This window comes from Numenius arquata, chromosome 9 (genome assembly GCF_964106895.1).
Source record: "Numenius arquata chromosome 9, bNumArq3.hap1.1, whole genome shotgun sequence".
Lineage (NCBI taxonomy): Eukaryota > Metazoa > Chordata > Aves > Charadriiformes > Scolopacidae > Numenius > Numenius arquata.
The window spans coordinates 14,910,649-14,925,983 of NC_133584.1; the positions used below are offsets into that span (position 1 = coordinate 14,910,649).

At 37.0% G+C, this 15,335-nt stretch overlaps 1 protein-coding gene across 18 annotated transcripts in view; it reads left to right on the plus strand.

Annotated features, from left to right (window-relative positions):
• Positions 1-15,335, plus strand: part of DLG1 (discs large MAGUK scaffold protein 1) — a 157,707-nt gene that overhangs the window by 53,776 nt on the left and 88,596 nt on the right. For 14 of the 18 annotated variants that reach the window (XM_074153279.1, XM_074153278.1, XM_074153280.1 and 11 more), the window contains exon 4: positions 1,674-1,838. In XM_074153279.1, coding sequence (XP_074009380.1) covers positions 1,674-1,838 — 165 coding nt within the window. Of the gene's footprint in view, positions 1-1,673; positions 1,839-14,984; positions 15,210-15,335 lie in introns of those variants that run through there. The other 4 variants (XM_074153293.1, XM_074153294.1, XM_074153295.1 and 1 more) reach the window with 1 other exon arrangement.

Sequence of the window (15,335 nt, forward strand, 5' to 3'; positions counted from 1 at the left end):
CAGATTGCTGTTGTTAGGAGATCAGCTCTCCTGTTTGACCATGCTTAAAGACTGTGTTTTGCTTAATAGACAAAAATTTAAGTCTTCCAGTGAGACAAGCACAGGGGGGTGCGTGAGCAGGAAATGAATGGGTTAAGCATTACAGGAGTCAGTAACTGATGGGTCATTTCAAGCAGCTTCTTTGTAGTTTATCCTGCACCCTTCAACTTTGTCGTATCGTAGGACTTTTCTGTGAAGGGCAGGGATGTTGTGGTAGCCTGAAATACTTCCATGTAACTGTTAACAGGATTAGTTGTCATATACTGTTTATTAGGTACTGCCTTGGTATAGTGCTCACGTGCTTATAGACACATGGGTTACTTGCAGTAATCTACGAGATTAGGATGTAGAAATAATTTACCAAGATGACAATTATTTTTTTAATTTAAGTAGTAGTATGTACATCTTAGAATTCTGTTAAAAAAACCAAACACCTCAAGGAAATGTCTTCTATCCTAAATATACTTTAATAATAGGAATAGCTTTTTCCAAGTTTAAAACCATTACACATTTAGAAGGTATTTCTGTTCATTTAGTGACATGACATGACATACTTTCCCTGTAAACTAGTAGCAACTATGTACTCCGGAGTACAATAACGATGTGTGAAAGTGAATGTGGTTATAAAATTTTGGGGTGTATCTTAAGGACACAGTAAACCCTGCTGGAAAAGTTACATGACTTCAGACCTCAGCTTTAGTTTTAACTAGCAATAGAATGCACAAACTACCTGAAGTGCCCTGGAATTGGCCAAGACTACGAAGGTGAAACTGGGATGAAGCTTTTATTTAAGTATGTTTGTAATATGAGCCCATGTGAGCTCTGGTGTTTGGAGGTGCTGGGTAAGCAATGAAATCTGCAGTCCAGAGAACAGGTGAAGATTATGTATGCTCCTGATTTCATTAATACCTTTTAGTAGGGATCTGGAAGTGTGGATACAGCACAGTCTGACTAGAACTCATCCCTAGTGGCTAAGTAATAGGTTCTGGGGTTTGAAATTGAATGCAAATTAATAAGACACAGACTGAATAATGTCTTGTGTTCCTGTTTGAAGACTTACTTGTTGGGGAAGCTTAATCTGTCTAGTAGCAAACCCACATTTTATTGTTTCATAATCAAGTTAGCAGTAGTGAATTGCTATATTGATGCCCCAATATGAAAGCTGAAGCTCTTTAGCTGACAAAAAACGCTTTTGGCAGAAGGGCTAAATTGGAAGCATGGAAAAAAACTTTTGAGGCTGATAGTTTTTAAAGGCAGGACAAGGTGATAAACGCAGTTGGTACTGAGAGTTTCTGCTATTACAGAATAATGTAGTGTTAAAGTGTTTGCAAGAAAAAAATAGTAAAGGGAAAAGTTTTTGGAAAAGGTTTTGGGGACATGTCACTGTATGCAAATAGGCAAAGAAAATTAGCTAGATTTGTAGTAGTTCTAGGTGAGACTAAAAAGACTGGAACCTTTTTAGATAGGATCAGTCTTTAAACTATAAATACTATTTTAAACTTTTATTTCTAGATTTTATTGCCTTGAAGTCAGCAGGGTCAGAAAATAACTATTTCTGTCTGACCTAGGTTTTCTGGATAATCTTTTCACACTTCTGTAGTGGATTGATCTTTTTCCGTAATTGTTTCCTTCAGAAATACCGCTATCAGGATGAAGATACACCTCCACAGGAGCACAGCTCTCCACACATTGCCAATGAGGTGACGGGTCCAGAGCTGGTTCATGTATCGGAGAAGAATCTGTCACAAATTGAGAATGTTCATGGATTTGTTTCCCATTCTCATATTTCACCAGTAAAGGTAGGCATTTTAAAAGTTATTATAACGAATGAACTCTTTTGATATACTCCCCAGGGATATAATTTTGTGGGGAAAAAAATATGTACGTTACACCTACTTCTATTTTTTTTTTAAATAGAACTACTAATTTGTAAAATTCACTTTGTAGATGTTAAGACATTAACTTAGTTCCACACATTCTGACTAAAAATGCATGATAGTGAAATGCTCAGATAACAGATGTAGCTAACTTAAGGTCTCAGGCATAGTTTGATGGGCACTATGGTTACTGCTGTCAGTTGCATTTTGGTTTTTCTACCAGGATCCTGTAGAATCACTTCAGAGTTTGTTTCTAGTAAATATTTTAATTGAGGACCTACGTGGAAAATGTAGTGAGCTAAGTATAATATGTGTCTCTGGAGCTTTTCAGCATACAGTGCTGTTATTCTCAAGACAACTCCAGTAACTTCAAGATAGATTTAAAAATTAAGAGGACAAACTGAGTGTGAGGTTTTGTGGGGTTGGGGGCTGTAACAGGCAGTTTTATGTGCTGGGGTAGTAGGGAGATGTAGCCAAATCATTTTTGGAATAACATATTACTTTAGTGTGCCAGACTAAATGCTGTTTTCTGTAGCACTTCTGAGTTTTTATGGCTTTCTGAGCAAAAAGTGGAAAAAAAATTTGATGCTGATGAGTATTTGGGCTTTAGAATGATGAGGTGGGCTTACATTGAGGTAGGCCTACGGTTTGGTATTTTTTGCATGCATTGTTGGTTTGTGGTAGTATCCCTTGTGACTGAAATTGGCAGTGTACTGTAACGCATGCAGCTAGAATTTAAGAAAAGAGTTGTTTTGAACTTAGTTACATTTCCAGAATTTTTTTTATTGTGGAGAAAAATCTTGTTGAATGGATCAGCTCTTTATAATTGACTTGTAAGGATTCTGCAGAGGAACCAACTGTAGTGGGCAGGTGTGTTTAGTAATTATGTTCCAGCTTCTCTAATATTTTTTATAAAATGTATATGTTAGTATTGAACACATTTATTTTTACTTAATAACTCCATGAGGAACTTTATTTATTTCCATAGTCTTCAGGAGCTAGGCAAGCTGAATTCTTTAAGCCTTAATGAAGAACCTTTTTGAAGTGGGCTATATTAACCTCTGAAAAGCCTTATAAGAAAGCTACTATTACAAACCTTTCATTTTGAGAATGGCTAGGACCTCGATCTTCTGTTCCTTGTCAAGGTAGACATACAGTAACACTTTCACATGTCTAATTCCCTGAATTGATTGATATTCAGAAAGTAATACATCACGCTTCCTGTGCAACCATTAGAAATAATAAAATAAAAAAATCCTCTGCCTCTGGGGACTTAAGGTCAACTCCGTTTATTCGCAAGCTTTTCCTAGTTCATAGCACGGTTAGTCTTGCATTTCAGAAAGCATAAAGGGACCAAAGAGGCAAACTGTAAAGCTGTCTGTAATAAGTGGTCATGTATAATGCATTTCACAATCCAGAAATTTGGAAATAAAAAATAAAATTCTAGAATGGGTATGTGTTGTGGTTTAACCCCAGCTGGGAGCTAGGACCATGCAGCCTCTTGCGCAGTTCTCTCTCTTCCCTACCTCAAAGAAGAGCAGGGAGAAAAGGAGGGGAAAAAAACCTCACAGGCTGAGATAAAGACAGTTTTTAATAGAACACTAACAGAAAAAGGAAAATAACAATAATAATAATAATGGTAAAAGAATATACAAGAGAAAGTAATACAACACAAGTCACTCTTACTACCTGGTGAATTGGTTGCCCAGCTCCTCCTGAGCAGTGATTGCTAATTTGTTTTCCAGCCAACCTTCATTTATATACCAAGCATGACATCTATGGTATGGAATATGACATTGGCCATGGCATTGTTCTGTCTGTGCTCCTTCTCAGCTTCTGTGGGAAGCTGAAAAAAGTCCTTGAATAGTATAAACATAACGCAGCAACAACGAAAACAATATCCATTATTGACATTTGTTTCATACTAAATCTGAAACATAGCAATCATTAGAAAGTAAATTAACTCCGTCCCAGCTGAAACAAGGACAGTATGTGAGACAGAAGTTCTGTTTCTTGGAACTGAGTAGGTGCTACTTCATTGTACTTGAGACTGTTCAAAGGGCTGTAATTACCTTGGTTTCTTTCTGGCTGCTTGGATCTAAGGGAAGCCAAACTACTCAGAATAGTTCCTGTGTTTGACTTTATTTCAGATAATTTTTGCAAATAGCCAACTACAGAAATAGAGAAGTGAGGATTTGATATTGGTAACATTAACATTCCATGGAAGATGACTTAATTTCTTACCTCTCTATAGTGTGAGTGATCTCTACCTTAAAGAGATCCTACCAGGCAGTCTCTACAAACAAGCAAGGCTTGTATTTAGAGTGTTATATGGGATCCTTGATTATCTGTTTCAATTGAGCATTATCTAACTACTGTAACTTTCTATAAAGACACCGATGTAAAACTGTTTACGGAAATAGACATGAATGATTGTACTTGGCCCTCCTCTGCTCAGATCTGATCTTGGGGTGTGTTGAATATACAACTCTGCTGCACTGTTCTGGAAGAAAGAAACAACGTCGTCTTTAAAATATTCTGGGAATAGAGTTAAGCAGCCTGTAGGTATGATTACAAAATATGGTGAGGCCTCTCCAAAATAGTGGGTATCTTGGGTCTCTGAAGAGGATTAGTATTATCTTTCTCAAATGGGTAAGTGCTGGCAAATCACCATGTGATAGGAGAGGATGTATATATGAGAAATAGCATCATGCAGCTCATATTACCATTTATACCATACTCCTGGTTATTTTCATGTGACTACTCTATTAATTTCCAAGTAATGCATGGTAGAACTGAAATCTCTCCTGGCTTTGTCATCTGAAAACTGGTATGGGTGCTGCAGGGGTCAGTTGTTCAACAGCTTTTTGTGGAACTTTGAATTCTGATGCTAAGTTGGCTGCTGGCTTGTTTCTCTACTGAAGAAGTTAACTTCTTTGCATAAATCATTTTTAGTCAGAGTTTGAGGTCTTCAGGTATTGGAGTTGGGGGGTGCATCCATAGTTTCATAGGCCCTGGGAGTCTTTATGGGACCTTTTAGAGTAAAATGCCTTTGAGCTCAGAGTCAGCTCTCGGTCAGGAGATGGTTTGCTAAAGTTATTGGAATAAATGCTGTTAAAACTTGAATTCGAGTATGTCAGGAAAAAGCCACGGTTGGTATTGTATTATTAGCATAGCTGGTCTGATGATTTGCAAGATGTTCGTAGTTTTGGCATAGCTCATGCTGAGGATGGTTTTAGCAACCAGGTCTGAGTTAAGAGTTGTCAGGTCCTGGTTCTGTCGGTTTCTCACAAGAGTGCTCTGTGTAATTTATTTGGTAGGTTGCCTTGATGCATTGTGTAGGGACCAGGTTTTGGCTAATACACAAGATCTTGGTGAGCTTTGTTCAATAGTACATTTACTTAAGGAAACTAAATGTAATAGAGGCTGCTGTTTTTACTCACTAAATAAATAATGAGAAGATTTTTTTTTTTTTAATGTTAAATACACTTGAAATTTCAACTATGGAGTTACCATGATCATATGCTGCTTCTTAAGAAATGCTGCAGAGGGCAGTAGAATCAGATTTTGAGGACTACCTTATTTTATCGGAAGACCTCTGCAGCCTAGAGCAATAATAAAAAACATTAATAGAAAAGAGCGAAGAAAGGAGATGCCTGGTTTTAACTAGTTAACATTTTATTCTTGAGAGAAGCTTTCACGTTTTCTAGTACTTAAAGCAGTTTTTACAGCTTGCTTGGACAGGTGGATGATTTTCAAAGAGCAGCTTTCAATGACCAGAAAGACAAATGTATATCTTAAATTTTTAGAGGATAAACATGTGACTACTATTTATCAAATGTTCTACATGAAGTACTGTAGTAACTCAAGGTGTTGTTTTTACCTTCTTGACAGAGAGGGTGGGCAACCCCAGATTCAGGTTGGGATAAGATATTGCATGTTTGCAAGTAGCATGAAATGACTGATACTATCTGTACTGATTTGAAGTTTAAACATGAGAGAGGGCTTACAGGTTTTGTCTTGTTAGGGTGGAGCTTTGTTTAAAAAGAAATGTATATTTCATATGTCTCAAGCATCAAGGAAATAAACTTGACCGAGGAGATTTCGTGTTTTCTGTTTGCTATTTAATACTGTGTGAAGTAGAACTCTTCTTAATTCTGTAAAACAGTTGGGGTTTTTTTAATGTTTAATGGTAGAGAATCGTGAACAGATAGTGAAAGTGGTCAAACTTGAAATACTTAAAAATATTCTGTCCTAAGCACTTTAAACAATATTTTCAGGTATATAGGCATCTAGCACCAGAATTTCCTTGGCCGAAGGTTTCCAAATTCTTCATAGAAACTTCCAATTAGAATGAGAGGTTCCTTGACTTGTTATGAAATAAAATGTGATCAAGTTGAATTGACTTTGAAATTGAAACAGTACATTGCTACCGAGATTGGCCACTAGATGGTGATGCTATAAAAGGGTTTATTTCAACTGTAAAACTGAATTTAGCTTCTCAATCTTACATTCAGATTGCTGATTTTTTAATTCAACATTAGTTTTTATTAAATAGCTCCAACCAAATGAAATCTGTCATAGATGTGATATGATAGCAAATAAGTTCTTTAAACAGTGAACAGAAGTTGGAGTTTTCTCTGAAGGAAAAAAAGCTTTGAGTAATAGATTATTGCCAGGTTTTAAAATAATGGGTCATGATGTGATAAGACAAAATTCTGTCTTAAATTGTAGTATTCTTTATTTAAAGCAACCTGTGCATGAAAAGTAAAATATTTTATTTGTGTCTCTATGTTTATGATGTGGCAATTCAATATTTAAGTGTAGACCTTGATTTGGGCTTTTATGTATTTCTATATTATGTTTGTGTATTATATATTGGTATTTGGGGCTATTATTTCAGTGATAATACAGAACCTCCAAAGGAGACTCAATAGTTTGTAAACTACTAAATATACCTTGTAGTGGAAAGATATACCATGACTAGTGTGGTAAATGTTAATCTTCATTGTGCTCTGTAATAAATTCTTAGCATTACAATATTCACTGCAATTCCATTATATCCACAATTCCCATTCAAAATTTGCACAAGGCTGTTCTCAGAGAGTTTTCCCAGTATTTGATAAGTTTCGAAGTGAAATTATGATGTGGCTGGCTGCAGTAACAGGAAGCTGGATTTACTGATTAAGAAAAGTCTCTTCAGTTCTCTTTTCTTTAACCAAATCTTTTTTGCTGGTCTGTCTCTGGGGATTTTCACCATTACAGCAATCTTCAAAGGGTGTGAAAAAAACACTTGCACTTGTTTTGTTCCTTACACGCATAGCAGACATTACAACTGAACTTCAATGTTTTAGTTGGAATATTGCACTAGCTTTATTAGTCTATTAAGGTATTTCAAATTTCTTACTGGTGCTATACAGTAAAATTTTAATTACTGACTAAATAGCACAACCATAAGGAACTAAAGGTATTCTACTGGCTGAATATTTGTCATCTTTGATGACTGCGCACAGCTATTCTAATGAAGTAGCAGAATCCAGGATTTTCACAATCCAGGAATTGTGAAAATAGGTGTGGGGGGGAGGAAGGGGGCGAAGGGGAAGTATGTTAATCTTTAATTTATGGTTACGTAATTATGGACTCTTGCACATATTTCATGCAACACAGTTGGCTACTTTACTGCTCTCACGTGTTCACAGAAATGATCACCTCTGTTCAAGTGCTGAGAGAAGACAATACTGAGCAGGTCGGGCAGCGCAGTGGTTGGCCTTTTTCATTACTGGCTGCCTGTTTGATCTCATGCAAAGGCCCGTCGTCCTGACTGAGTGCTGTTATATTCTGTTAGAGTACTTCAGCTTCAGATAATGCAGTAAAAATCCCTACTTCCCTGTAACAATTTTTTTTTTAAAAAAAATTTTAGACATGCAGATTAATGCTGCTTGAGCATTATAAGCACAGTGGTGGAGTCCTTTGTGGTTATATAAACTTATTTCAGTGAAGAAAACTATGAGTTCATAGTATTATGACATTAATGCAAATGAATTAGTTTTCCTATCTTTGAACACTGAAGTATTTCAAACTACGGTGAAATACTGTTCTGCATTAAAAAAAGATGAAAGTTTTACCCCCAGATTTTAACTACAAGAATCTCTTTGCCAAAATGAAGCATCTGGTGCTGGGTTGGAAACTAATCTCATAATGTGTTGAGTACCTTTGAACCAGTAGCTTTGCGCCATGTCAGTGCTCCTCTGCTCTATCTGTCTTTACTTGGCAGTGTCAGATCTGGGAGAAATTAAACTTACTCAGGCTCAGTTTGCATCAGAGTGAAAGTAGTCTTTTATTAGAGTAAAAGCAGTAGAACAGAGCTTACCTTCTTTGGCTCTGTGAGTCTCTGACCTGTTGGAGCTTGGGATGGTGTAGTGGGGAGGAAAGGATTACTCTGTGCTTACGCTTTTAGCTACTGAGACAGGCAGTAGGTTAGTTGGGCGTTGTTGGTAAGAAGTATGCTCTCTAGCCTTACCTTTCCTCTTGAATAGAAGTAGCAGCCCCTGTTTTTGTGCCAGATACCTTTTACTTAGTGTAGTGTACGCATCATTTCAAAAAAGTTTCTAATAGTGTATATCAGTGGTACCCAAACCTTCTATATGACGGGCTTTGTAATCCTGGTAGAGCAGTCTGGTTGACTACATGCACACTGTAGTTTTACTCTGTGAAATAAATGTCCCCCACCTAGCGTATGCCTGTGCGTTTCACATTTAGACATCTTTGGAAAAGTGTTTCCAGGCCTTAATGGCATTTAAGCTTAATGGTTTTAAATTAACTGATATGAAACTGCTTATCTATTAATGCTGTGATGCTGTATAACAGTCTGCTTAAACTGGCAGGAATGAAATATGGCAAGGTGGTACTCGTTCTTAAAATTAGCATACAAAAGGGAGAGGAGAAATGAGAACTCGCTCTCATTTCTGTACTGGCAAAAATGGTGAAACTATTCTAAAAAGCAGAATCAATGAGTATGTGGAGAAATTACAAATGTGAAAGCAATGAAAGCGTTGTAAGGAGTTCTTCCATAAAAATCTCCTAGAACATGTGCGTAGAGATCATCTTGTTGATGTAGGTTTCTAGGTTTTCTTAGAGGCACAAAATAGAATTCCTCAAAAAAAGCTTACAGAGAAATTTAAGCTGTCATGGAATAAGGGAAAAAAATCTTGGGATTTAATTGCTTTCAAAAAAAACAACAACAAAAGGAAGGTAAAGGGTAAGAAAAAAGATCAGTAATCGTGATGGATGGATGTTACCAGAAGGCTCTCGTAAGGACTTGTGTTCTCATTGCGTCATCTCAGAGGACTGAGAGCTCAGGGTTATAACAGATTAATGGAATAATCATCTCAGTACTCAGGTTACAGTCAAAAAGACACATGGAATACAAGGAATATCTGGAGAAGCAAATGGGAATAAAATTGCATTATTTTATCACTCTAGAAATCTGCACTGTTCCTTATCTTGGTGAAGGCCTATCAGTCTAGAAATGATTCACAGAAGAGGAGTAAGAGTGGTCAGAGGCAGAGGGCAGCTACAGTACAGTTCAATAAAAATGAATCAGTTTGACTCCTCAGTTTGGGAAAGAGCTGAGTCAGGAGATATCAATAAAACTACAGTCAGTAAGGGTGAGTCACTAAAACTGTGAAAATTGCTAGGGAGTGGTTATTTCAAAAATATAAATGTACGTTCAGAAATACAAATTAGTAGGTGATAGTTGTTTTACAGCCCCTAAACACAGCGATCTACAGTCAGCTCCTGATAGTCTTTTGGCTTCTGGTAAAGGTATTACAGCATACATTGCTTGTTTTTTCTGCCCTTTTTCTTCTGCTGGAAGCAAGCACCTTTATTTAACTCCTTCCCATTAATCTGTATGGGAAAGAACTGCCTATATAAATGTTGCATATGTGCATATGCTTTCTTTAATGCAGGACAACCTCCTTTCCCTGTGAACCCCAATCTTGTGCTGATAAGCTTAATAGGTTCCCTTCTCTTTATCTCCTGGTTTGTCTTTCCTCCAATCTCCCTGTTCCCCCAACTGTTTGCCCAGAAGTCTTTTAGAGCTTGCGGAGCTTCCTTTAGAATAGAGCTCTCTGTTCATTAGAAGAGTTTTTCTGCTCTCAGAACTGATGGTCTTTATGATTTGAGGAACTATGAAGGGCATGTTCAAGGCTACTCAACAGTCAAAGTAATTGTGACTTCCTATTTGCCCTAGTACATTTTCTTGCTTATTTTATTTCCTGAATCCTGCTTCTCTGAGCAGGTGGGCAAGATTACCCTGAAGATGGAAGATGCTGTTTCAATTTAGAAATAAAAGATCGGTTGACATGTAGTTTGCAAGATTGATTATGATTGTGAGAAAGTTGCAATCTGTTACCTCTTTCTAAATTAAGACCTTTCTAAAGCTTTGTGACATCTTCAGCGGGAAGACAGGGAGTTGGAAGTAGATGATCTTTATTCCAACCCAAAGCATTCTAGGATTCTGTGACAGTATTGCTGGAGTTAGGAACGTATCTAGAATAGTGAAGACTATAAAGAAAGATTTGAACATACCCTCAGAAATACTCATTTTTAGACAAGCATCATAATTTGGTCATCACTCTGGAGAGGAGGTGCTCTACAGTCTTTATAAAATACTTTGCCCGTGTTCTTGATAGTTTACTACTATTAAACTTCCTGTAATTGAAAATTACACAAATATGTGCAAAGATGTCAGTTTGTTTCTTATCATAAGAAGCAGTTGACCAAATCTGCCCCTTTCTCAGTATGGATCTGCTCAACAAATTCTTGTCAACAAGAAAGAAAAACTGTAACAGATGGACTGTGGATTAATCCAAACATTAGAACAACCTGAGATAGAGTAATCAACATCAAGTAGTCTTAATAACTGGTTATACTCTTTTTGCCTGAGATTTCCCTTGAGCTCCCAGTGCAGTTGGGTTCATTTTTGATGACTGAAGAAAAGCTGAAGAAACTTGCATTAAACACAGGATGTTTTTATCGGTCTGGCGTGCCAAAAAGCTGGGCAGGAGATTCATGAACAGGGTACGGAAGACCAGCCAGTTTAATCTGCACAGATTGGTAGGTTGTCTGAGGTGTAGTGTGAGTAACAATGTAATAATCTTTTATAGTCAATATTTATACTAAATTGTATCATTATAGAATAATTGTGCTGGGGTGTTTACTTCTAAGGTACTTTCAGTGGTAAAATACCTACTTTTTATTGACTATATAAGTCAAACTTGATCAAGGGCTATTCTTTCAGTCCTGTCTCTCAACTGAAAGCTGAGATAGGCTAAAGACACTTTTCAAATGCTCCAGGGGTTTTGTTGTTATTGTTTTAAAAGGGTAATTGAGATATGACTGCTGTTTGCATATGCAAACAGTTGTTGTTGCTGTGCATCTTTAATTTCAAGGTACGCATGCTGCTTGTAAAGGTATGCCCAGGAAAACTTTATCTTTGAGATGAAAATATGGCATTATGTCATGTTTTAACTTGTCCTAGCAGGCTGATAATAAGAATTGGCTCAGGTACAAAGTCAGAGGAACTATGTTCCAAGTATTTGATGTTAATTTTTAAATTCAGTAACCACTGTGATTACTATATCTTGTTAATTGGCCATGGAACAAATAATGTTACTTTGCATCCACTACAAATGGAGATGCGTCTTGCAGTAAATTTATTAAGCTGTATAAAGGTATGGGTACTGACATAGAAATGTTAATCGTGTGCTGGTTTGGTTTGTCTTTTTTCTTTTTTAGGGTGGGTGTGTTTTGTTTTGGTGTTTGTTTTTTTTTTTTTTTTCCTTCTAATCTGCAGTCTCAATTCTTGCCTCAGTAAACGGGATTTTTTTGGTTTGCTGTGGTGTTTGGGTTTGGTGTGGTGGTTTGGAGGTTTTTGGGGGAGTGTGTATGTTTTTGTGCGTTGTTTTGCGGGGGGTGGTGGGTCTTTTTTCTTTTGTTTGTGTTGGTTTTTTTACATTTTGTCCCCATCAGTTCAATATCCAGAATAGGAAAAAGGGATGATGGAACCTCTTGACTCCCTTTAGGACTTCCTGAAATTCCCTGGTGAGCCTCCCGGTTCTACCTCCTGACCCCGGAGGCAGTCATTCACGGGTGCAATTTAATCTACTGTCTCTGCGTTAATGATTCTTACGTTGTCTCCTTTGTCTGGATACTTCTTTTTCTGTCCAAATAGCACTTTCTCTGATACCTACTGCAGGTGTTTGACCCTCTGTTGAAATGCTCTTTGACCAAAACAAGCCCTTGTCTTTACTCCCCACACACCGTTTTTTCAACTGTACAAGCGGCCATTCTTCTAGTCTGGACTCCTTTGCATTACTCTGATGTTGCACCATCTCTAGCTTTATACCATGCCTTTATCCTCAGGTTGCTTTGGAACTTGGAAAAATCAGGATTTGTCTCATCACCACAGTACAGACGCCTTCTACAAAAAACTGCAACTTGTATCTTCCTTAGGCATCAGCAAATCTTGCTCGGTATCAGTAAGATCCATATGGAGTGTAGGTGACACAGATTGCTGTCTTTTATCACTCGCGGGATTGCATAACCTCTTCCTGAAGTACTTTTCTGGATTTGTCTCCATCGAAATGAAGTCATCATAGCTTCACTTTCAGAATTTTTTTTTTGTTGTTGTTCATACGAGCCTTTCCTGAAGTGCTGATTTCTAAAGTCTCTTTGTCAGTGATGCCAGAGTTGATTGTTGGCTGGGTAGGAATCATCCTTGAAAGAAACTGTCTTAAAAAAGAGCAAACCTGTCTCATCTTCAGACAGACTGATACAACAGCAAAAAAAATAGGTACTTGGTACATTTGTTCTCCGTGTATTGTGGTGTTTCCTTTCAGAACTTTAAACAATACTTTCCCATGTGACTCCCAGTTTGGAGTCTATGTTCATGGACAAATGAAGAAAAACATAAAAAATACTTTCACTTTGAGTCTTTTTATAAAGACTCAGAATTCAAAGCGTGTAATTTGTGGTTTGTTGCAAACATCTTCAATCATAGCCAAGGATTAAGAAACGTCTCCAGTAAGAAATTTATAGGCATTTTTTCGACTAGATATTTTCTTTGAGTCTGGAAAATACAGAGCTCAGGTAGGGCTGCAATCTTCCCATGAAAAGAATTCTCATTATAAACAGCTTGTCCATTTCAAAGGACCATTGCATCTACTATGTCTCAGGCATTTCTTTACCTCCATTATCTGTCTTATGAACATAGCTTTGAAGACACTGCACAAGGCAGACGGAGTTTCATATGACTTACACTGATAAGCCATTGTATTTTATGAATATTAATAAAGCCTGTCTGAAAGATGTACTCCAAGTATTTGTACGTGATACGTTATTGAGCTCCACTAGTGAATAGAAGTAAATGGTGCATTGATTTATTACCACAGCTTTAAATTAATGTACTTATTATTTCTGCTTGTAACATAAGCTGTCAGGAAAAATTTGTTACATGGAATAGGATAGCTGTCAGTAAGAATTTGTTAAGAAGAAGATCATATAATTTCTTTGGTGCAATATAGAGGAACTTGGTTATCCCCACTGGTGGGTTTGTAGAGTTGTGGTGTTGTAAGTTGTGGCAGTGTTGTAAGAATTTTTTCTGCCGTTGTTCATCATATGGAGAGTTTTCTCCTTTTTAAAAATGTTTGCCCTGATGTTATGATTATGAGTATTAGAGCATTTTGTACAGATATATACCACAAACAATTTTGCTAACTTGGTATTGGATTTCCAGAGGCAAACTTGTACTGAAAGCCTTGACACTTACCTGGTTTCCTAAGTAATCTCTTTGATGCAAGCTGGAGGATTTTTTAAAAAAATAGTTGACTGTAAAAAAAAAAAAAGAATGGTGAATCCTGTAAGGTAACTTGAATTCCATATAATCTTTTACATCGTTACTGTGTGAATTCTTTTTTACTGTGAAGAGAGCAGAGACCATGTACATCTATAGCAGTAATACTGTTGTGATTTGCATTGAAAATCAAAGTAATGCTACTGAAAATTCATTAATGCATAGTAAGAACTTTTCATTTTTTGCCAATTCTTGTACTCCGAGAAATAATATTGGGTCACAAATATATACATTTATTGTTTTCATATTATGCTTACAATAGTCACAGAATTTTGGAAATGGGTGTTATGATTGTAACATGGAATAAGAACAAGGGAGTGTTGGCTTTTAGTGTTTAATTTTGCTATCTCTAATCTTCTTGCTGACTGAAAAAAAAAACAAACCCACAGCAAAACAACCCCTCTAGACATCAATTGATACGCAACACAAAATGACTTGTGGCACAATGATATCTTCCCTCTATAGTTCTATGCAGTAAGGGGGGGAGGGGAAGAAGAAGAAATCAGCAAACGCTTCTTTCTTGAATATTTTTTTTCTGAATGTGTTGTTAAGGTCTTTTTGTTCTGTGAAACATTTTCACAAAGACAGAATCAGAACAAGTGCAATTATACTGCATGCTCCCTGTTTTATTCGGTTCAGGTTTATAATTTATGCAACCAAGGAAATGAAAAGATGCTATTGGATCTTACTATAGGCAGTGATTGAAACTTGGTTATTTTTGATCCATGCTTTCTCCACCCAGTAGCTGTTATCATGCACCACCATCCTCATAGCTGTGAATTTATAACATTGTACTGTACCTGCTACCCAGTTTCTCTTAAATATCTGTTGTCAGCTAGGAAGAGAAAACAAGCTTTCAATCCTGTGGCTTCTGAAAAGGGAAAAACAAGAAAAATATTTGCTTGCCTTTTTTTTTTTTTGATTGCTCAAGATTATTCTCATCGTTGTAATCACAGGTAGAGAAGGAATGTAGGGGGTGGAAAAGCTTGGAAGAAAAATAGCATCAGCTATCAAGAATTTTGTTTTCCTGGTTTGTAAATGATGCTGCTGTAATTCTATCTGCATTTTTTTTTTTTTTTTCCTGCTCATTCACCACTCAGCAGCTGGTAGGGAAGTAAGACTGCCTGGCAACCACCTGCAGAGCTGCAGAGATGAATTACATTTTCGGAAATAACACACTCCTCTATTCTCGCGCCAATCGAGGCAACACTAGCTCAAGCCACAGTTCTGTAGGCCCAAAGCACAAGCAGTGGGCAAAGAAAGGCTCGACAGATGAGTTACGGAACGAGCCTTCCCGTTGGCAGCAGATAGTTGCATTTTTCACTCGGAGGCATGGTTTCATTGACTGCATTTCTGTTGCTGCCAGCTCCACCCAGGTAATATGCCACTTGTTGAAATTATTGTATCTGCATGTTTTCTGGTTACTTGCTAGTCAGAAATAGCGATCTGTTTATATATGCATGCTTTCATATAATCCCTGATTTATAAATGGTGTTTTCTCT